Source organism: Neopsephotus bourkii, unplaced genomic scaffold (genome assembly GCF_033783945.1).
Source record: "Neopsephotus bourkii isolate Nb327-2 ecotype Australia unplaced genomic scaffold, CSIRO-AGI_Nbou_v1 NB_1654, whole genome shotgun sequence".
Lineage (NCBI taxonomy): Eukaryota > Metazoa > Chordata > Aves > Psittaciformes > Psittacidae > Neopsephotus > Neopsephotus bourkii.
Genome location: NW_026902128.1, coordinates 507,343 through 529,302, shown reverse-complemented (window position 1 = coordinate 529,302; position 21,960 = coordinate 507,343). Strand labels below are relative to the sequence as shown.

General features: G+C 46.7%; 1 protein-coding gene and 1 long non-coding RNA gene across 9 annotated transcripts in view; one reads left to right on the top strand and one right to left on the bottom strand.

Moving 5' to 3' along the window:
• Positions 1–317: 317 nt before the first annotated feature.
• On the top strand, positions 318–5,507 carry LOC133223769 (uncharacterized). Its single transcript, XR_009728677.1, has 2 exons — positions 318–983; positions 5,129–5,507. It is a non-coding gene; the product is annotated as an uncharacterized LOC133223769 (long non-coding RNA).
• Positions 5,508–6,063: 556 nt separating this feature from the next.
• The window catches only part of TNIK (TRAF2 and NCK interacting kinase), a 162,825-nt gene continuing 146,928 nt past the window's right edge, over positions 6,064–21,960 (bottom strand). For 7 of the 8 annotated variants that reach the window (XM_061374786.1, XM_061374788.1, XM_061374789.1 and 4 more), the window contains 10 exons: positions 20,137–20,301; positions 16,535–16,649; positions 15,775–15,945; positions 15,344–15,487; positions 13,686–13,820; positions 13,373–13,473; positions 11,751–11,900; positions 10,461–10,620; positions 9,726–9,865; positions 6,064–7,617 (listed from right to left, as the gene is read on the bottom strand). In XM_061374786.1, the coding sequence (XP_061230770.1) occupies positions 7,534–7,617; positions 9,726–9,865; positions 10,461–10,620; positions 11,751–11,900; positions 13,373–13,473; positions 13,686–13,820; positions 15,344–15,487; positions 15,775–15,945; positions 16,535–16,649; positions 20,137–20,301 (1,365 nt within the window). In that variant the 3' untranslated portion in view covers positions 6,064–7,533. The remainder of the gene's footprint in view (positions 7,618–9,725; positions 9,866–10,460; positions 10,621–11,750; positions 11,901–13,372; positions 13,474–13,685; positions 13,821–15,343; positions 15,488–15,774; positions 15,946–16,534; positions 16,650–20,136; positions 20,302–21,960) is intronic. The other variant, XM_061374793.1, reaches the window with a different exon arrangement.

Sequence of the window (21,960 nt, the reverse complement as noted above, 5' to 3'; positions counted from 1 at the left end):
TTCAAATGATCCAGCTGAAAGGTTGGTTTGGAGCTGTCCTTAAGATGACTTGGGAACCTATTTTGAGGTGTTCAACACTTTTTGTGGTTTCTGTGCCTGATTTATATGCTATGTTACAAACCTCTTGCTGAATTAGCAAGAAGAAACCTTTCCAGCATATGTAGCAAAGAAGCTAGAAAATGACTAAGAGCATTTTATTTAGGTAGCACTTAGCACTGTTTTAAAATATGTTTATGTGTGTATATAACATACACAGCCAAACATACATAAACACAGATGTGCGCAGGTCTCTCCATACCTGCACACACACAGCCCCTTCAACACAGAGCTATAATGCTAGTACACACCCATATGTATGCATCCTGAGCATTGAGAAGAGACAGTTTTATGTGGATTTAGAGATATAACATAGCAAAATTATCCAGAATATTACAATAGCATTTCATGGCTTTGTTAAAATGCCCTAAAAGACACAAGTGCTGAGCCTTTCAGCACCACCAGCCAAGTGCTGTGCTATGAAATACTGCTGATGCTAGCAAATACTACTGATGCTGCCAAACATCGCAGCCCTTTGGCTTGTGTTACTCGGTAGTCATGAACTTTGCACATCTGCAAAAGCTGGTCTGAGCTGGTCTCACTCTGGCTCAGGCTTTGCTGTCCTTGATGTCATAGATGAGAAGAGCTGCAGGAGTAGGGGGGATGGTGGCATCCGTAGAAGACATGCCAAAGTCTGAATCATGCAAGAAAGTGATTAATGCTGATTAATGCCATTCCCTTCCAGATAAGCTCCTGATGGGTCCGGCTGCCAAGCTACACAAGCTACAGACTCATTGGATGATGCTGTCAGTCAGCCAGACTTCACATGGGCACAAATTGTACTTTCTACAGAGGAAGCGGAAGAGAAAAAAAACAAAAAGAAGATGAGTGCAAGACCACTAATCTTTGCACTGGTCTCTGCCAGTTAAAGTTTTACATTACTGGAGGTAAGTTCATTGCATTAATGGAGGCATTGATTCCAGGCACAGCACCTGCATTCCAGCTGAGCTTTTTGAAGTTTTCCTCACTATTTGTCATTCCAGCCGAGATCTTTGCCCATCGTGTTTACTTGCTCACTGTGTCTGGATACCCAGGCATTTACAAGCACCGTTTCTTTGCACTGTGGTTAAATGCCTCCATGCTGGGGGCTGGCAGGATTAGACAATTAACAGGCTCCTCAAGTTTGAATTGGGAAACAAGGAAGGGTCCTGATCTGACATCCCAGACTGAAAGTCTTGGGTATTGTGAAACTCCTGGCCAGAACTGATGTCCCCCTCTGAGATCCCCATCCTGTCAAAGGTTCCCGGGCAAGGGAGAATGATGCTTTACCCCCTACTCTTCCCATCCTCCTGGAGACAGTTTGAGGGGTTAAAGGCCATCAACATAAGGATAGGAGAAAGCTGGGGGGGGGGGGCGGTGGGGTGTGTTCCATGGCTTGTAGTCTCTCATGTCCTCTCTGCTGCTGCTTACAGAGCACAACCCTTAATTTGGCTTCCCAGGGAGGGGGTGCAGAGCAGCTGGGGCAGCAGTGGGGAGGCATGGCAAATCATCACTCACCTCCCCAGGAGTGGCCCAGTGACTTCAGTGGGGCAGGAAGCCTCCCTTGGCCAGGTCTGCTGGCAAAAGGCATAAAGTTATCCTGGGGCTCCCCATCCCTTCCTGGGCCCTCTTCCTGCTGGGCTGGATGCCTATGCTCAGGGCTGCCTTGCCTCTTGTGTACAGCCCTGGCTGATGCCAGCTGTGATACACCCCTCCAGAGCCTTGTCCCGAGCCAGTTTAGGCATGTATTTAGCTCTCAGAGATACTAGCAGATTCAAGCTGCTGTGTTTTTCTGAACAGGGTCTGGATGCAGCTGTGATGAGTACCACAGGCCAGCTTGAGGCTGGTCCTGAGCTCACAGATGGGAAAGGTTAGCGTGTAAATCTGCCTTTTGCTGCAGCCGCTTCCCAAAGGGGCTGCCAGGCCATCACACCTTCACTGTTAGCTTGAAAAACTGAAGCACAACATTCCTTTGTCCTAGAACACTGGGCCTGAACCACCAGCCCATCAAATCTCTTGCGTGATTGACAGCTGGTTGTGAGACTGCAGACCATAGGGTGCAGATATCAGTGCAGTGCAGATCAGGGGCAATACCCACCCATCCCCTGGCCGGTGAGCCTCGCCAGGCAGCAGATAAGTGATTTGACTAAGGGCACAGAGATCAAAGGTGGGCAGCATCTTCCCTGCAAGGCTAGCTCTGCCATCCTGATCCTTGCTGCTGTGACCCAGGTTTGCCAGCCTAGGGCTTGTTTGCATTTTCTTTGTCCATGTTCAGATGATCTTTGGCTATGTCTGAGGGTGGCAAGAGCATGTGTGCTCCATGTGGCTGCAGGGGACCCTCAGCACCCAATTTACAGCAGCCCAGCCACACTTACGTGCTGGTGGGAGCTGCCTGAGTCCCAGCTGCAGCAGCTCTGCAAGGGCTCAGCAGGCTGATGCCAGCTGAGCTGCTTAGCTTGTCACCCAACTCCTGGCAGTGCTGGGAAAAAGTGATACACAAACCTGCAGGAGGCCTAAGAGTGATGGAAAGGAAAAAGGAAAAAGAAAATAGAAATTAAAAAAAAAAAGTAGAAAATGAAAAAAAAAAAAATAAAAAAGGGAAAAAAGAAAATGAAAAAATAAAAAATAAAAAAAGGGAAAAAAGGAAGAAAACGAAAAAAAGAAAAAAGGAAAAAAGGGAAAAGGAAAAAAAGGGAAAAAGGAAAAAAGGAAAAAAAGGAAGGAAAAAAAGATAAAAAGAAGAAGGGTGTTCGAAGGTGTTAGGAGCATTTGGTCAGCTCAGACACTGCCTTGCACAAGAGACTATTCCCTTGTACACACAGGACTTTCCTTGCCAGGGCAAATGGAGCAGCTCAGCTGGCTAGATTGATCCCACAGTTATTCTGGGAATGTGGTGTGATGCAGAGGTGAAACATGCCACTGGCAAACATGGGTCTCTATGCAAGTGGCTAAGCACACAGAGACAGGCTGAGAGAGCTGGGGTTGCTCAGCCTGGAGAAGGCTCTGGGCAGACCTTAAAGCAGCTTCCAGTACCTAAAGGGGCTACAGGAAAGCTGGAGAGGGTTTTTTTTACAAGGGACAGGACAAGGAGGAATGGCTTTAAAACTGACAGAGGGGAGATTTAGGTTAGATATAAGGAAGAAGTTCTTCCCTGTGAGGGTGATGAGGCCCTGACAGAGGTTGCCTATAGAAGTTGTGGCTGCCCCATCCCTGGCAGCGCTCAAGGTCAGGTTGGATGCTGCTTGGAGCAACCTGCTCTCGTGGAACGTGTAACTGGATGAGATTTAAGGTCCCTTCCAACCCAAACCATTCTGTGATTCTATGATGATGAAATGCCATGCTTTTTGGTGTTGCTAAATTGCATAATTGGTGGTGTTGCTAAATCTAATGCTATGTGATAAAAGCAACATGTTAAAATGTTATAATTGGGCTTTGCTCCTGAACAACTGAATGCTGTGTGATAAAAGCAACGTGTTAAAAAGTTATGGTTGGGCTTTGCTTCTGAACAACTGAACATGCTGTCACACCAGTGGAAGGAATTTGAAGATTCCAGAAGCACAGTGAGGCTTTCTCAGTGGCCAGTGTAATTTGCACACCCCTTTTACTGCCTCTCTGGGTCAGTCAGAGGCAGCTTGGATCTTAAAAAAAAAAAAAAAAGGAAAAAGGAAAAAGGAAAAAAGAAAACAAACAGAAACCAAAACTAAAAGGAAAAGCCAGACCATAAGGCTGTGGCCTTACAAGAACAAGCTCGTGGCACATCAGAGCCTGGCATGAAAAGAACACGATAGATGTTCAGTTTTCCTCTCTACGTGCATAGTAGCCAGAGCAGGCAGCAGTGCTGGGGCCACCTGCAGGGTGTGGGCTTCAGGCTGACAAAACACATTCAAGAGCGAGAATTTTGTGCATTTACAGCACTGTTGTAAAGATACCGGTGTGTCGGCCTTGTACCCTTCCAGCAAAAGCTAGTGGCTCTAAACCAGGGGGTTTAATGGGCTCCTTCCCACCCCCAGCTCTGGGTGGTGCAGCATCTCCCAGAAAGGAAAAATTGGGAAGCAAACCCAGCAAACCTTTTCTGCAGTAGGTGGTGACAGCCAGGACGGGATGCAGCAGCTCTGCACATGTACACAGGGCAGTAAATGGATGCCACAGGGACACAGCGGTTGTGATGCCTTGAACCACATCCTTATTGCTAAGAACATCTCTGCTGGGTCTCCTCAGAAGAGCTGTGTTTCAGGCAGGTGGCTTATCATCCTGGGCACTAGTATGGTATGGTCTGGACATGCAGAACAGGCAGGTCAGCCCCCACTGCTGCTCATGGCCAGCATACACGATGCTCATGTTAGCCCCGATTACATAGCAGCAACATGCGAATTGCTGCAGGAGCAGCAACAGACCTGCATGGGCTCATGTTGAGACAAGGAATTGTAGCACAACAGCTTCAACCATTTCCAGCAACCAGCCCAACTCGGGCCAGGGCCAGTCACCTTTCTGCCCCAAAACACACAGTATGATCATCCCCCAAACCATCTCGCAACAAGAGAAATGCCATTCGAGAATCACTTTGAAACACGTTGGCAAATCCCAGGACTATGCTACAGCCTTACCTCTGAGCATCTTCTACTTTGGGAGTGGTACCCAGCATCTCCCCAGTGTCTGCAGTGTGCTGGGGGTAACCAGCAACTGAGCACAGCCCCGCACCAGCTCTCGGGGCTTTTCTTTCATTTACCATGGAGGGTATGACTCGTCCCTCCAGTTCATGCAATACTTGACAGCAACTCCGTAAATAATTGAATCTGCAACAGGCTCAAGTGACTCCTGCATGCACAGATGTTATGTCTCTTTTTCCTCCTGCAGTTCCTCTCCACTAAACAAGTTTGTTTCCTTTCCCAGGTGAAAACTTCCAGAAGCAGGGTTTTACAAGGAGCCGGATGTTTTATTTCCTCAAACACTAAACCTAAGTAGTTTCCGATAGCATTGATCAAGCATATTTTACTTACAATAAAAGAAGCAAACGAAAGCACATCTTTGTAATAATCCAGGGTTGAATTTGTAGAAGAGCACAAGTTTCCAGGTGGTGATGGTTCATAGAGACATTCCTCGGCCACTGCTCGCTGCCAGGCAGCATCACTGGGGACATACCTGTACACCCGCACTCATCCTGCCCAAAACCACTGCTTTACCAAGACCTCCAGGCAAAGGGAATTGTGACTTGGAGCCCTGAAAAGCCGTTTGACCTCCATCACCTGCTGAACACCCCAGGTTTTATTTACCAAAACAGAAAAGGCATGGCTGAATGTTGAAGTTTTGTGTTTTATTGTGGTTGGCACCAGAAATGTGTTTGCTCTGCGGTATGCTCAGATACACACTCCATAGACAAGCCTCCTTCAATACTAGTTTTTTGTTATTTTTGTCTCAACTGATGCTAAGATTTTCAGAAATCACAAACTACCTTATGTGTAAACACAACGATCCCCTTCTGTTTTGTCACTGTACCCAAAACCCTACGATAAAAGAATCATCTTCCAAAGCTGTGTATTTGTCACTTCAAGAGGGACAAAACACCCAAAACCAGTTACTAGTTTGCAACATAATTTTATATGCTTTTATATGCTAACCACAGTTGAAACATAAAGAGCTGTTGGCAATCAGTGTCTGTGATGGGGCTCAGATGGGTTTTTACGTGGTTTGAGTGTTGTGCTCTCATGGCTGTCCCTGTGCTTTGCAGGGCACTTAATCTGGGCGCTAGGCAGGTTGTGCTTGGCACAGTGGGAGGTTGCCTGGTGGGTGAAGAAGGCACCCAAAAGCCCCTCCTGCCCGTGCTCCTCCGAACACCATGTCCCACCAGGAGTCCCATTGCAGCGATCCCTGCTGGCACCAAACTGTGATGCCCTGCCTGTGGGATGCTTTGGGCGAGGGTGGCCCATCCCATACCCGCCACCCCACATCACCTCTTACCCTTGATAAAGATTCGAGTGTGACCAAGTCCTGTTGATTTAATCATTTTTTAATAAAGCCATCGTTACTGAGTACACCAAGATTGCCAGTTAAGCTCTCTATATGTCGCTGGAGGTAACAGCGCTGTGATCGACAGCGGAACGGAAAAAAAGATAAAAGAAACCAAACCAAAAAACAAACCCCAACCGAAACGAGGTAGGTTAAAACCAGCAACACAGACCTTGTTATGCGACACCCCAACACCACAGGCGGCCATGCTTGCAGCTACTGAGAAAGAAAACCCCAGATACGCACCGAAAACGGAAATCAACTGAGCAGAGTTTATAAGGACACGATTCAACCTGAACTAAACACACACACACGCACACACACACGGTTCGGCACAGATGTTGTCTTTCACTGTATGTTGGGTAATTCCTAGGGAGCGGAGGGGGTGGAAAACGAGTAGAGATTCAGACCCTCGTCCGAAGAAACCACACATATATATATTTTTAAGCTCTTTACAAGCCCAATCCAGCAACACGGGGGACAGGCACCTCGTGGCGTGGTCCCCATCCCCACACTGGCTGCCTCTGCACACCAGCACGTGGCTCTGGGATCAGGAGGGGACGAGTGCCCACAGCCCACACCGGCTGCGGCATCAGGGTCCAGCACCTGCAGCATCCCGGGAGCTGTCTGTGGCTGCAAATCCCACCTCAGGGGCAAGCACGGGGCTCCTCCGACCGCTCCACTGTCCTCTCCTCCGATCCCCCCATCCTGGCACCCGTGGCTGAGCCCCAGGGCAGACGGGCACTGCTGGAGCAACAGCAAATGGCACCTCTGTTCCTATCAAGACACACCATTATGTGAAGATCCATATAGAAATATGGATTGACAAACTTGACAAAAATGGTAGCTGATTTTTATTAGTCTAAGGCTAGTAGTTTAGCCATTTAAAATCCATTTCCCAAAAGAGGGGAAAAAAAACTATTATTTTTTCTCTTCTTTAAAAATCCATTAAGCCGTTGCTGCCAAAAGCAACATGTAAATGTTGGTGAAGGCAAAAGATTTCTAAAATTACCCAGCTATATGGTTATGGCCTTCATCACAAAGATAAAAGGTACATTTATTGTGCTGTCTCTCACCAGATTTAATTGGTAACTTTACAACATACTATATATTTGATGCTAGCAGGCAGACAGAATTAAAAACAGACTTCTGGACACTGTTTCTTCCCCCGTTCTTACAAAGTAGGGGACAAAGTAAAATAAAAAAAATTGAAATAAAATAAGGGAGAACTCATAACCCACTATAACACAGCGTAATCAGGAGACCTTGGGGGGTCCAAGCGCGAAAGTCCATCCCTGCCCACAGCCCCTGCCCCAGGGCTGACGGCGCCGGGCGAGCGTGGGGAGCAATGTTCCTCGGTGCCCTCCACATCTGCCTCTACAGTGTTAGTCCATGTGTTTAATGTCCTTTAAATTAGAAATAATGCCATGGTGGTGACTACCAAGTGCTCCTCTGTTACCAGTTCATCATGGAGTTTCTGTTGAGGGTCATGAAAAACACTTGGCTGCTTCCTCCAGATCTCACTGATGCAAAAAATACCTGTTTGGAAACACAAAACCCCCCTTATTAGTGATTTTTATCTGTTAATTGTCTTGATGAGCAAGGAAAGGGGGAGCTGCCCCACACTCTGTGGTGTCCTCTGCCTGAACTTCCCCCCCTGCTCCTTTTCTCCAGCTGACAGCAGAAATTGTATGTGGACCCACTGCCATGTTCTTGTTTCTCCACAGAGCTCAGGGACCGGAGCTACCCATGCCAGACTCAGATCAAATCAAACCACTTATTAGTAAACACAGCAATAAAAATACTGAGCTTTATCACATTTTACACAGCACCATTTATTATGCAGTATTAAGAAGGGTGCTGTCAGTGGTTTGTCGCGTGCTAAACATTAACCATTTGGGTAAACATCTGCATCGATGTGAAACGGTTTTCTTCAGAAAAGTTAGTCCTGGTATTTCAGCTGTTCCTGAAAGTAAAGCTTGGGAAAACTACTTTCCTTCAATATGCTCAAAGCACAGACTAGACTCTGTATGAAGAATACAGGTTTTGGTGCTTCTGTTAGGATTCACCTAACATTTGACCCTAATGGAAGGCTTAAAAAATAAAGTTATAACTTGCAAATATTGCAAGGGACTATTGGAAGCCTCTGTCCTTTTTAAAACCAAAAATTACCCAATCTTCACATGACTTTCATAGTATCACAGAGTGGTGTGGGTTGGAGGACACCTTAAAGCTCACCCAGTTCCAACCCCCTGCCATGGGCAGAGACACCTTCCACTAGACCAGGTTGCTCAAAGCCCCATCAAACCTGGCCTTGCACACTGCCTGGGATGGGCAGCCAGCTTCTCTGGGCAACTTGTACCAGTGCCTCACCACCCACACAGGGAAGAACTACTTCCTAATATCTTGTCTACATCTCCCCTCTGTCAGTTTAAAGCCACCCCTCCTTGCACTGTCACTACAGGCCCTTGTAAAAAGTCCCTCTGCAGATTTCTTGTAGGCCCCCCAGTTTTAGTATTTCAGACCCACCAGTGATCAGTTGGTCCCAGTATTTTAGAAAGATTGAGGTGGGTTTTTTTCCCCCAGTTTTCTTAGAAAAAGGACAAAAAAAAAAAAAAAATCAACAGGAGCAACCCAGAAAAATAACTCTTTAAAAAAACCCCAACAGTATAAAGCCTGCAGAGTCAAGTACTCCAAAATCAGGAAAAAAGTGAATTAGGGATATTTGGGCAACTAAAATGCATCTTCTTGAGGCAGCTTCCTGTGGTAAACTCAATTGCAAAGTTAGGATCTGTTTTTCCTGCAGAGTTCCAGCCTAACTCCATGCAACAGGTAGGGCAATGCTCAACTAATAAGCAATGACTTCAATAACTCAACGTGGCCTGAAACCTTCTTTATTGCACAATATTAAACCCTGCTCTGGGGACAGAGCAATCACCTTCCTCACATGTTTTGTGATCATGCTCATTACAAAGGAAGTCTGCTGCATGGTCCTGTTTCATCTTGGTGAAACCTTGTGAGACGAGCAAATACCAAGAACAGAAACAGACCTTGGCATTCAACTATTTCTTCCATGCAAACATTCTCTTTCCTTTGGCAATTTCTCATTCCCTCATTCCCTGCACCCTTTGCCCATCAGCAGTATCCATGACAGGGGTCATCTACATGGGAGCTGCATTCCCCACGCAACCTTGGTGACTCTCCAGAGCAGAATTTATCAGTGCTGTACACAGAAAAAGTGGGGCTCCATGGGGAAAACAGTTTCTAAGATGCATCAAAATGTGTCTAAAAAATGCATCAAAATGTTTCTGCACAAGAGCTCAAATCAGGGTCACTCACACATCCTTACTGCCACCATTTCTCAACTTCTGCAGGGTTTACTCAGCAGCCTCAACAGTTAATGATCAGATGCAAGACTTGGGAGAGCCTAGCCAAGTCAATGTAGACCTCAGCAAGAGGTGGAAGAGATCTTCCCACCGCAGGTTGAGGTCTGCATCCACTTTAGAGAATTAATTGGGGTGGTTTATGGGCACTGCTTATTAAATAGGACCTTCAGATTAATTATTAAACCCAAAATAAATCAGATTTGAAGTCTGAAAGTAGCCTGTAGCTTAAAGCATGGAACACAAGCTTTGAAGTGGACTTACCTTATCATTTCTTTCACATAGAAACTTTAACCTTTGAGCTCGCTTGTGCATAAATACTCCATCCAAATGTCCTGTCTCCACTGACCGGATTTCAATAGCTTTCTCTCCCCAGCCCATTATTTGATTGGAATGAATGTAGGCTGTCAAAAGGAAGCGTTTGGTAGGTGTTACAACGTGTGTTGAGCTAAATACTATGCACCAGGCAGAAAAACCCTCATCAACTGTTACCCAAAGCCTACAAAGATAAATAGCAGAGCTCTGCCAGAGGCTCAGGCAGCCAGGAGTGTGCCTGCGGGGACAGTAGCCTTTAATTTTCATCTACAAAGTGCTGAGTAATTTAAACAAGAAGTATCACTTCTGATTTCTGCGGGTGAGGAGCTGGGCAGTAGCTTGCCTCCATGGGCCGTGGAGCTGAGCAACAGCAGAGCCAGAAGAGCAACCCGAGTGTTCCCAGCTCTGTACCCAGCCCCTCTTCCACTCAACACAGTATCCCATCAGCACAATAGCTTATATTATCTTATACTTGAGATAAAACAGAGCTTAAATATTCAGGAAATCACTTGCTTTTATTATGGAGGACCAAACTGTAGAAATTTAGTAACTGTATCTCTTATCTAACTGAGAGAAATCTCCTTTGACAAACAAAATCCCTAATGACTCCATCTCAACATTCTCGACTCCTCATTTTGCTTGTCACTTGTATCCTGTGCAAGTGAAGAGGAAGGGCTGACCTACCCACGGAAGTAGGCATTTCTCCCCACTGGAGCACCACATCTTTAGTTATCCGTCCATAGGTGTTCACATATACGCCTTCATCCTCATAGCACACAAGCATCTCCATCCCGTCTGTTTTAGGCAGGATGACAATGGCGTGAGGAGTAATATTGCCCTGAATCTGCAGTTAAAATAAACCCTAAAGGTCAGAATTACATTGAACGCAGGAAGGGGTAAGGGGAAGGGAGCAGAGCATTACAAAAAACAAAACCTCAAACCAACCCGAGAACAACCCCTCCCTTCACTCACCAAACACATAACTGGCTTTCAGAGTTAAGCTTGAAGGGGAATAAACTGTCATGTTTACCCTGCCATCAAAGCTGCCTTATACATCAAGGATAAACAGGTTCAGCAAGTACCCCCCAAGACTGATGGCTGACACTTAGCTGTAACACAAGTAAGTGACTGCTGACTTGAATCCATCTCCTGTGCAAATCAAGGCAAATAAACCCAGAATTTTCCAGGTAGCTTGGAAGCAATTATTACCATTTTTTAGCAATCAGTCTCTAGCTCCAAGGGCAATTATGGTAACTTTCCACCCATGTCTGACCTTCTATAGCTAAGACAACACAAAACCATCCCAAACTGCCACAGTACTTTCTCATGCTGCTTGGGCCAATAGCATGGACAGAACTTAAATAAGCCAACAAGAAAATCCTCAGACAGTATTGTTTTGTAGCTCTGGTTCTCTCTTGAAATCGCTGATGGACCTGAGAGAGGTCCAGTGGCAAGTCCCTGTTGTCAGAGGGGCCGGAAGTTTTGAGCAGCAGTCTGACTGAGATTTGGGCTACCCTAATCCTGCAACTTTCACTTGGGTAAACTGCGCTGCCTCAGCAGGAACAAGTGTTGGCAGCACATCTGGACACTGTGCGTTAGGACAGTGCAGTGGGCATCCAGCTCTTAGGGGGGGACTACGTTTTCCAGCAACAAAGAACCTGTTTTCATGGTATCCTGTCCTACAAAGAACTACATTACTGTTTCATGTGGTGTGCAGAGGGATTCTCCTTTCTGTGGGACATAGCAACCTTAAACCTGACTGCCTTGGTACAAGGACAGAAATAGCCTGTGCGAATAATGAACATGAAGTATGTGATACCTCTAAGCCTTCTTTAAATAAAAATGGCACCAGAGGATGTCAAACCCATGACAAGATATCCCCTGACTGGTCACCATTTCTGAGCCACCGAGTGCTTGTCCAAACCTTGCCGGTGACCTGTTTTAGTCGTGCAGCAGCACTCCCTGTGTACTCACATGAGATGGTATATAGATATCATAAGAGTTCCCAGAATCTACATCAATCACATGGAAACCAGTGTGGGATCCAAAGATAACCTTCAGTCTCTGACCCTCTTCTACAGTGAGATCCACGAGCAACGGCTTGTGTTGGAGATCTGCAAAAGACTTTTATAATCCCTTCAGTGAGTATCACAGAAAACCAACAAATCCCCACATAGCAGCAGCTTGATACGTTTCTGAAATCATATTTTCCTGACTGTTTCCTACTAGATATGGTCATTTATATTCCTGTCTCTTTGTTACTGTGTCAGATGCCTCAGAGGGTATTACCCACTTGCTCCAGCCATCCCAGCAGAGAAGCGCTCACCCTTGTGAAGCACAGCTCTTTTCCCCCCCAGGAGCCTGAGGTCAGCCTGAGGATTTGGTCTCTAAAGGAAGGCAACAGCTCAATTCTACATTGGCATGTGTACAGCCAGCACACAGGAACCCCCGATGCTGGTGCTGCTCTGGGTAGCAAGAACAAAGTCTGCAGAGAGCTTCCTCTCGGCACAGATCACCTCTCCAGTTTGGGCAGCTGAAACAAGTCAGGTTAGCGAAGACCTACTTTTCTTTGTTTAATCTAACCTGTTTCCCAGCATAGACTGATCCAGGACAAAGTATCTCTCTGTAGCTTGGGATGATGAAGCATCCACAAGCGGAGAGTAAAAGGCTCCCAGCATTCTGTGACTCCTGCCAGGGAAAATCAGGAGGTGGTATTTCCCACTCTCCCAACAGATGCCTGCCTACAGGGCAAGGGAAGGGTGCTCAGCCCCCTCAGATGGGAGAAGCAGCACCAGGAGCACTAACCAGCACCCTCAACAGAGCCTGCAGAGGCTGGATGCGAGGCCATTCTAACGCTGCTGAGCTCTCCATGTCACTGAGCCCGTTTATTCTGGCTTTTGTTCAGAAAAAGCAAATGTGACACGATACTGAATAAGCCCATTTGTGCTGGAGGGATGCAAAATGAGATTACTCAGCATGAATGTCTCCAGAAGGCATTGCCCCTTGTGACTTGTTTCTGCACAGAGTGTAGGATGAAAAGTGCTTTAAAGGACTTGGTACAAAATACCCAGTGGCAGGTTATAGAGGAGAAAGGTCTCACTGAAGGAAACTGAAGTAAATGAAAAGGGAGAGAAAAAGAGAGAGAAAGAGTGGGTCATTCTCTTTGACTTCCTGCCTTCAAACAAAATCCACACTGCAGAAAGGGAGAGGATTTTGCAAAACAAACTGTAAAGCACTGCCAACCTATTTTCTACTATATGTGAAAAACCAGTCAGAAGTTAAAAAACCCCAACAAACAACACAACTCCCCTTCCCCAAAAAACCCCAATGCAGTTTTACTCGTGGGCATTTGGTCAGCTTTCTGCGAATTTCCCAAGTAAAGCCTGCCAGCATAAAAGCTAATACTAACACCTCATTGTTAGCCCTAAGCAGTAGGTATCCAATCTCTTAAGCCAGATCGTATCCTGTCTCCCAAGCCTGCCAGGCATCCCAAAGAGCTCAGCTACATAAGCAAGATGCTTTTTCTGCTCTGCATACTACAGAAACGTTGTGTATTTACAATTACAGAGTGTATTTTGGTTAAAAGACAAACATACCTTAAATGCCATGAACTTGTGATATGGTTTGGGAGCCCAAGCATAGATCTCTACAGCATTCTTTAAGGCAATCACCAAGAATTTGATTCTTTCATATTTCACTAAAATGAAAATAAAACCGATTTAAACTTTCTTTCTAACAAGGTTGAACAACTCATCTCCAGGAACAGCTTCTCGGCAGTGTCCACCTAATACACATAGATGAATTCCAAGTTTATTTGTGACTATGGTCTACCCATACTTTTAAGAGAAGTTATCTCAGCTCTAAGACCTGCATCTCTTCAGACATTTTTTTCCCAGAGAGGCCACTCACCGACTTTGTAATGGATGCATCCTTCCAGGTCCCCAACTGTGATCCAGCCCTGCTTCTTCTCCACTTCAGGGTCGTTGTGTAAAATCCTGTTTCTCAGCCAGGAGAGATAGTACACACGCAGCTTGTTCTTCTTTCCTGTAACAAAAGAAACTTCCCTGTCAGAGCAGAACACACAGACACGAGACATCTTAAGATTTCAGTGCTTATTTCCACTCACAAGACGATAAAAGTTCATTTCATGATGAAGCTGAGTACAGTAATTTAGCTGGGGCTTTTTTTTTTTTTTCTTGGGAAAAGACCACATGGAAAGCAGAGCCCAGACAGCAGGTGAATACTGGAAGAGCTGGGCTTTTGCTTCCTGCAACCTGGAAATGTTCCTTTTCCTGTAAATCAGTGTTCATGAAGAGATGGTCAGGCACAGTGGGGACATGCCCCCAGTTCTCTTATGGCTCAGGGCTTACCCAACTACTCAACTACCTGTTTTCTTTTCTCTCTTCTCCTTCAAACAACATTAATTCCACCCTGGAGTTGAAACACAAGCTCCATGGTCTGCAACAGGCACCGCTATTTGCCAACAAGCCTGGTGCTGGACTCTGCAATGTTGAGGGGCTGTCAAACTTCTGCATGTCTGCCAGCCTGCTTTGGGATGGCTGCGATCAGGCTACAAACCTCTCTGTTGCTGCAAAGCCCCCACTACAGGGACAGGACACAGCTCACACTGAGCCTGGTGGGGCAGGGTCCAAACCATAAACCAGGATCTCCATCTGTTCATGAGTTTCCACAAATGCCCAAGGCTCATTCTCGATGCTGTCTTGGGGGACAGTGCTCCTTCCCCATTCATCTTCCAGCTCTACCAAACCTGTTATTCCTACATCTGTATCCCCCAAACCACAGTGGAGCTGCAAACCAAGGTAAATGATGAAGCAGTGGTTTTGAAGAGCTCTATCTGAATGGAGGGAGCAGGAATTTGCAGGTGAATGCAGAGTGAGCGCAGGGAGGTGTTGAACAACGCAAAAGTGAACAGAAGGATGGTATCAAGCAGTTTTCCTAACAAGCATTTCTCCTACTGTTCTCTGTGAGCTTTGTGTGGCAGGTATAGCAGAAGGCTGTGCCCTAGCTCCACGTGCTTCATGGGGCTGCTCTGCAGGGGGATGCTGGGTGCTCCCCTGGGAGACTGTACTAGAGAGTTGTTGCTTTTTTGCCAGGAATCACTCATGAGCCTGATCTGAGAGCTCCAAAGCTCCTGGCTGAACCTGGGACAGTGACAAGCCTGTGGCCCTCACGATGCTAGTGGTACCCTGAGCCATGGTATGAGCTGGATCCCTGAAGCCAAGGCTCACAGCTCCCTTGGCTAGAGCCAAACAGACCCAAGAGCAGAGCTCACTGCCCCCTCAAACTGTGACTGCCTACCTTGCTGGGGTATCTGCCTGTATCCTGCACCTTCCCTTCCCTGCTAAAGAAGGATGGCGTATTGTAAATGAAATAGAGCCAGCAGGCGATGGGAGAAAACTTCAAAACCTTTGATTCTGGAATAAACCACCTCAAGCTGCCCTGGGAGCTTCCCACGGGTATGGGTGGGCAGGTTTTGTCTGAGCTGGAACTGCTCATGGCATACAGCCAAGAAGGTGAATGATGGGGTGGGAGCATGAGAGACATACCTGATATTGTCACGAGGACATTAAGGCCCTCAAGTACGTCCATTTGTTGAAATCGCCGCCTGTTGATGAGGTTGTAGACCTTCCCTTGCCCACTTCGATCCAGCAGCATCAGGCCATTTTCTGTGCCCACCAGCAGATTCACACCTGAAGAGGATATGGCAATGGGCAATAGGAGCCATGGCTGCTCCCACGGACAACACCCCGAGCTCATCTCTGATACCACCATGAGATCCCAGCTAAGACTGTGATCTTCCCATGAACACGAAGGGTCACATTTACAGTGCAGGGACTCGGGGATATCAGCTTTGCCCAGGATGGAGAAAGGGACAACCAGAAGCAGGGTCTTGGTTCTGTGATGACACATTTGTGTTACACCACCAGCCATTTGCTCCAGGGAGCTTTGCCAAGGGCACAGCGTGCTCAGCACTTACCCCATAAAGCAGCACAGAGTATTTCTGAATTGAAGCGCTTCTTGTATTTCCGGATCTCCGGGGTGTCACTGTGGGGACGGATGTTAGTGGGGTTCACGTTCACCACTGAGATCTTCCGAGCTTCGTTCAGCTTGGCCTGCTCCTGTCTGAGCAGCTCGCTGGTGAACAGGGCTTGCAAGGAAACACAACAAGATAGTGAGATGTGATGGACTCGTTCTTCTGTCACCTCTTTTTTTTGGGACAGGAAGATAATACTTGAGTTATCTCCTGATGGGGGAGCCATCACTATGTTGCAAGCTACTAGACTGGAGAAGGATCATTAGGATCTTCTCATGGATTAGAACCAACACCAAACCCGTCAGCAGGTGATGTCCCTGGCCTCCAGCCCTGCCTGCTGAGCTGACCAGCTCTATTTGTTGCCTGCCTGCTCACATCCAGCCACTTCCAGTGTCTTCAGAGCAACTGCCAGTCTTTTTGAGAGATCACCACCTCCCAGTTCTGCCAGGAACATTTCTCCCGACTGCCCAGGCAGATAGGTGGATTTCTGCTGCTCCCTGTTTTCTCCCAGACCGTTCTGGTGGCATTTTGCTGGTGCGGGAGAAGAAATTGTATGGCAACAGGAGACCACAAGGATGCAGACATGAGCAATGTTTGGACAAGAGCAAGTGAAATATGAAACAGGTCAAGTGGGGTTATTCAGCTTTCACGATCTGGTTTCCATGAGGCCCTCCCCTCTCAAACTGGCCACACTGCCTCCTACCAGTAGCAGATGACTCTTCGTCCTCATCTTCATCTTCATCAGTAGGTGAGGTCTGGTATACTCTGGTGTCCACGAAGGGGGTGAAAGAGGCTTTGGTGCTACTTCCCATACCATACTGGAAAATAACAGCAAAGAAACTGCTCAGAGCACAGAAATAACAACAATTTTGTGTATGTGTGTATAGGTAAGACTTTCTAATCAGCAGACACAATGTTTACACCTGCAATGCCCTTTTCAAGCCCTCTGTCAACATCTGCTCCTCCTCCCTCATTCACTAGTCAGGAAAAACATTAAACTGGATTTGTGAGTGTCCATGAGCAACAGAAAACAAGAGGAGCAGGGCCCAGCTCCACTCTCTTCTCACAGGCAGAAGCACAGCACAGCCATGAGACCAGTTAGCAGAGAAGCCACAAGGCCAGAGTCAAAAGTCAATGCAGGTAAACCCCCACTTGTCTGCATGTTAGACACCTGCCTTCAAAAGCCCATTCTGGATGCCAGGCAGGTGAGAATTTGCTTTTCCCACTCTCTCAGCGTGCAGCCAAGGCTGGCAGGACAGCACTGGGAGCCCTCAGAAAGCCCCGGCATGGGGCAGCTGACATGGACCAGTGACCACTGGAGTAATTCAAGAGAGATGGAAAAGGTGGGACTGTTGCTTCCCTTGTGCCAAAGCCAAACACTAACTAGCACAGTCTGCGTAAAGATTTTATTTCAACAGGTTGTGGAAATCTGTTCTGGGACCTGTTAAAACTTAGGCAGGAATGCTCATACAGCTGTAATACCACTCTACTTTCACCACTTGGTATGTAGGGATTCGCTAAGCTAAGCCCAAAGTATTGATGCCTGTGGGAAAGTCGGAAAATCCAGCTCCCAGCAAAACACCTATTTATCGTTCTGCTGGGCTGTTATTGCTGGTCCTCACACCTATTGCAGAGGCAGGCCCCAGCAATGCCCCTCAGCAGCACCTGCCTGCTCTATTTGGGAGAATCTGAAGCCCTGGAGCTGGAGAAGGCCTGTGGCGAGCTGTGCACTGTCCTGAAGCTCTCTCTTTAGAGAAAGCTTTGTAACAGCTTGTGTTAGAAAATGCCCTAGATACTCAGGCTCATCAGAAAATGGCATCCCCCGCAAACTCTGGTTTTCAGCACACCTCATGGGGATGACATGTATGGGTTGCTGTTTTAAACTGTCTGCAGCATTTCAGGCAGGACTGCAGGAACGGTTACTTCTAAGCTAACAAAACTTAACCTGAAGGTATTGCAGGGAATGTCAGAGCCAATACTTTGCCAAGGGAATTTAGGGAGGAACAGACTGCAGCATCACACTGCTTTCTTCTTAAAGCCATTGCTTTGTTAAGGCAGAAAACGAGGCTAAGACCTTCTCTTAAGCAACAAGAAATCTCTGCCTTAGGAGTCAAAGGGACATGATTTTCCCCCTTGTTGAGCAGCTTATTTTTCCTACTCCAGTATTTACTCAGGATATGCTTTATGTATGAGCTCCGTTAAGAGCTGCAACAGCAGCAAACCCCACGTCACTCTGCAGCAGTACTACTGCTCACGTGATTCTTCCACTGGACATTTTCCTTCCTTGGAAGGAATAAATCTTCCACAGCTTTCACATCACTGAGACACCAGAGCCCATGCCAACGCCACTGCTGCAGCCCCTGTGCTGACAACTGGTGTGCCATGGGAACACTGCCACCCTGGCACATCTGTACCCACACTGGGCTGGCCTCACACCTGTCCTCCAGTGGGCCACAGAAAGATTTAGGGGCAAAAGAACAGTGGGAGCACCCCTGCTGCTAGGTCTTTCCAAGCATTTTGGGACTGGCATCCATGGGTGAGCTGGCTTCCATCCCCTGTGCATGCCAAAACCACGCTGTGCACCCTGCTTCCCTTTCATCTTTATTCCCGAAAGCCCGAGTGTTTCCATAGAAACAGGATGGATTTCCAAAATGCACATGGTAACCAAGACCCATGGAAGGAGTTAACAGCCTGCGGCAGGGAAGGCTGCAGGAACAGATACCACATTTACATACACAGTAATGTGTGCGCATGTGAGATATACTCCCTACTTTGTGCTTCTCTCCTATCCAAGAAATACACATTTTTCCCCTGTGCTGGATGCCTTCTCCATAAACCACCAACAATTCAAGGATGAGAAAAAACCAGTATCTGCAGGGATGCTTTCCAGCTGAGAGGCAGGTGCTTTCTGACAAATGAGTTACAAAGAAGCCCCTCATCCCAATGCACTGAGCATTTCTTCTCTTTGCTCAGGTTCAGCCATTCTCCTAAGAAGCTGGCATTACTTAATGACTTCCAAGTCTGCTATTTAAATGTTAAGACATCTTCCTGTCTGTAGTGGCTTACAGAGACAGCAACAAGCTGCAAGGTGTGGTTGTGCTTGCTCCCTTCTTTTTCTCACAGCACCATGAGACACCTGTGAATTAAGTCCCCAAGTCTCCTGGTTCATTCAGCCCTGATAATGCAGTTTTAGAAATGGAAAAGATCTTCTTGGTTGGTATTCTATAAGTGAATATATTTAAACCCGCTGCTTGCCCACGTTTAAGCAGTCCCAGGATGACCGTGGAAGGTGTCATTTTCAGCATCAACTCTCTCATCACCCGCTTTCAAGGCAATGACAAAACAGTTAAAACCTTGAGGTGAAGTCAGGTACCATCTGTTCTTACGTTCTAGCAATGCCCAGTTCCAAGCATTTTTTATTTTTATACTGCTAGTAAAAGTACACTATAGAATGAGGACATCATTTCTATGAAAGAGAATACAGTGACAGAACTTCTGATGTGATATAGCCAACAAAATGAAAAGAAAAATTTAAATGCAGTAGCTTATTTAGCATTTATCATATTCTATAATTCTACTTAGCACCAAATGGGTTTATTTCTCATGACAGAACACAGAACTGTGCCTGGTTCTCCCAGCTGGTAATTGTAAACCAGGACATATCAATTCCCTTGTCTTATGTGTCACATCTTGTACTTTCCAAGCCTTTTTACACCTTACACAATGTTAATGTTCAATCGTGTACCTGTAAAACAGCTACCAGGGGGAAATACTTTGCCACAACAGGAAACACCCACTTTTAAAGGTGTGCAGATTTTTTCTAGACTGAAAAATTATCTAGAATTTTGCTGGCTTTGGTTTTTGCTAACCTTTTGAGTCAACATTAAGTATCAGAGATTGCACAGGTGGAAACTGGGCCCAGTTAAGTTAACGGCATCACTGGCCCTCATTATTTCTTTCTCTTTATTTCCAAGTGTCAGAAAAAAACCCAAACAAACCAAAACCCGAATGGGGGGAGCTTTCTTATCAGTTGGCACCATTCAAGCCATGATCACAAAAACTCCAACTGGTGGGCTTCAGACAAGATCTAATATACATTTCTACAATCAACCTTAGACCCACATAGCAACAACCCATCAGATTCCCCCATATTTCCACTGCACTCACCCCTATGGACCAGAAACATAGAGAGGGAAGAGCCAAGAAAGTCACAGAGGAAAGCAGGAAAGCCCATTTATGAGGAAGAGATGTTAATACTTGTTTAAAGCGATGCAAAGGAGAAAGAGGAGCCCCCCCACCACCTACTTCAGGCACCGAGTCCATGTCCTGCGCATGCGTGGAGACTCGCCCCAGGGCCTCAGTCGGCGTGCCCGCAGGCGAGTGGCTTTGCTGCACCAGGTCAGGGAGATTGATGTGACCTGCAAAGCCATTGCTGGCTGCATGGCCAGAACGCTTTTTTTCACCAGAGGTCTGCAGAAACACAAGGCATGAGGAAGAAAGAGAAGGGGGAAGAAAAAAGAGAAAAAGAAGAGAAAAAAAACCAAACAAAACTAAGTTGTTGGATGTTCCCCAGTTCCTAGAGCAAGCTCAGGAGAAGGACCCTCTCTTGCTTCCATCCCCATGCAATCTGGCAAGCAGCTAACCAACCCCCCGCCCCAGGAGAAATAAAGACAGGATTAATCACAAAGTCAATACAGAGTAATTAGCCACATTACAGCGAGAGAAGCCTGATCACTGCCATTTTGAGACAAGGGACGCAGGGCAGATTCTGCTGTTGACACCATGGCTGAAAGCCCCATGGCCAGCTCTCCTCCCACACAGCCATCACTCACAGCAGAATCTGACCCCTCGATCAGTGTTAGCCTTAACGGCTTTGCACAGCTATAGCAGCGAGTAGCCTGACTGCAAATGACAACACAGCCCCCATTGCATGTTTCTGTAACCCAAAACAGCAGTGAACAGCAGTATCATCAGCAGAACAACTGGCATTTCACTCTGCCACAAGGTTCCAGTTTTCTTATATAGCCCTGTTGGCATGGCATGTGTTTTACAGTTGTGATGCTAAACACCAAGCTCATTTTGCAAATGTCTGTCTGTTATAGCAGCGACCAGCTCTGCTCAACTGCATCGACTTCCCTGTTACAAAGATGCACAGAGAGCTGTCCAGGCTGCAGGGATCCCTGCTCTGAACAGCTCCACACCAGTGGGGGATGAGGTGGGCTGAGCGTTGCTGCCCACCTCCAAAACTCACTGTAAAAAGCAGCAAACATGCTGTGACTTCTTTTGCTAATTCCTTCCTCTTTTTCAAAATTGCATTCTGGTTTTTTTCCTTCGTATGTGAATATTTTATATAAATGGAATTAATAATCAAAATGTTGCCCAAGTCTAGTTTGCATCTGATCTAAGCATCCCTTCTTTATGATTGCTGACTCCAAACTCCCCTCCCCTTCCTTCTCACCCATACTCCGACTTTACATACTAGCAGGAGAGTGACTCCCATATTCACTGCCTGTCCCCTCACTAGGAGACCTGCTCCCATCTGTGTTTGCAGCAGCACCGCCAGCATGTTCCAGCAACTGGGAATCTGAAACACTGGGGGAGATCTTCCACAGCCAACCAAACGTGCCTATTCTGCCTCTCTCCTGCAGTACCATACATCAGGATTGCTCCCACGGCAGCCTTACCTCTGCAACACCAGAGCTAGGAACAGGGGCTCGCATCTGTGTGGATTGCCCAGTGCCCCTGACGCTGGCTCACTGGGCTGGCTGGTGGCAAAGGGAGCTTGGCCTTCCCCAGGCATGACCAGCCTTTGGTAAAACTCTCCAAATGCTCTACAACACTGCACACCTCTGATGGTTACACAATGCATAGGTTGGGAAGAACAGGGGAAACTCTGGGCCAGGTTCCAAGTGTATTAACTAAATGCTGTGAAGTTAAGATAACTTCAGTTGCCTGGAGCTATAGTGGAATTACAGCAGAGTCATTTGTATGAGCATTGTCCCTGTACACCCTGGCATTACTATTCACTGCTGTTTGTAGTTCTGAGAAACATTTGCACTTGTCACATTTGCTCCGAGTGTAAATTGCATTAACAAGAGCGCTAACGAGCACAATTTACTTAGTCATTTT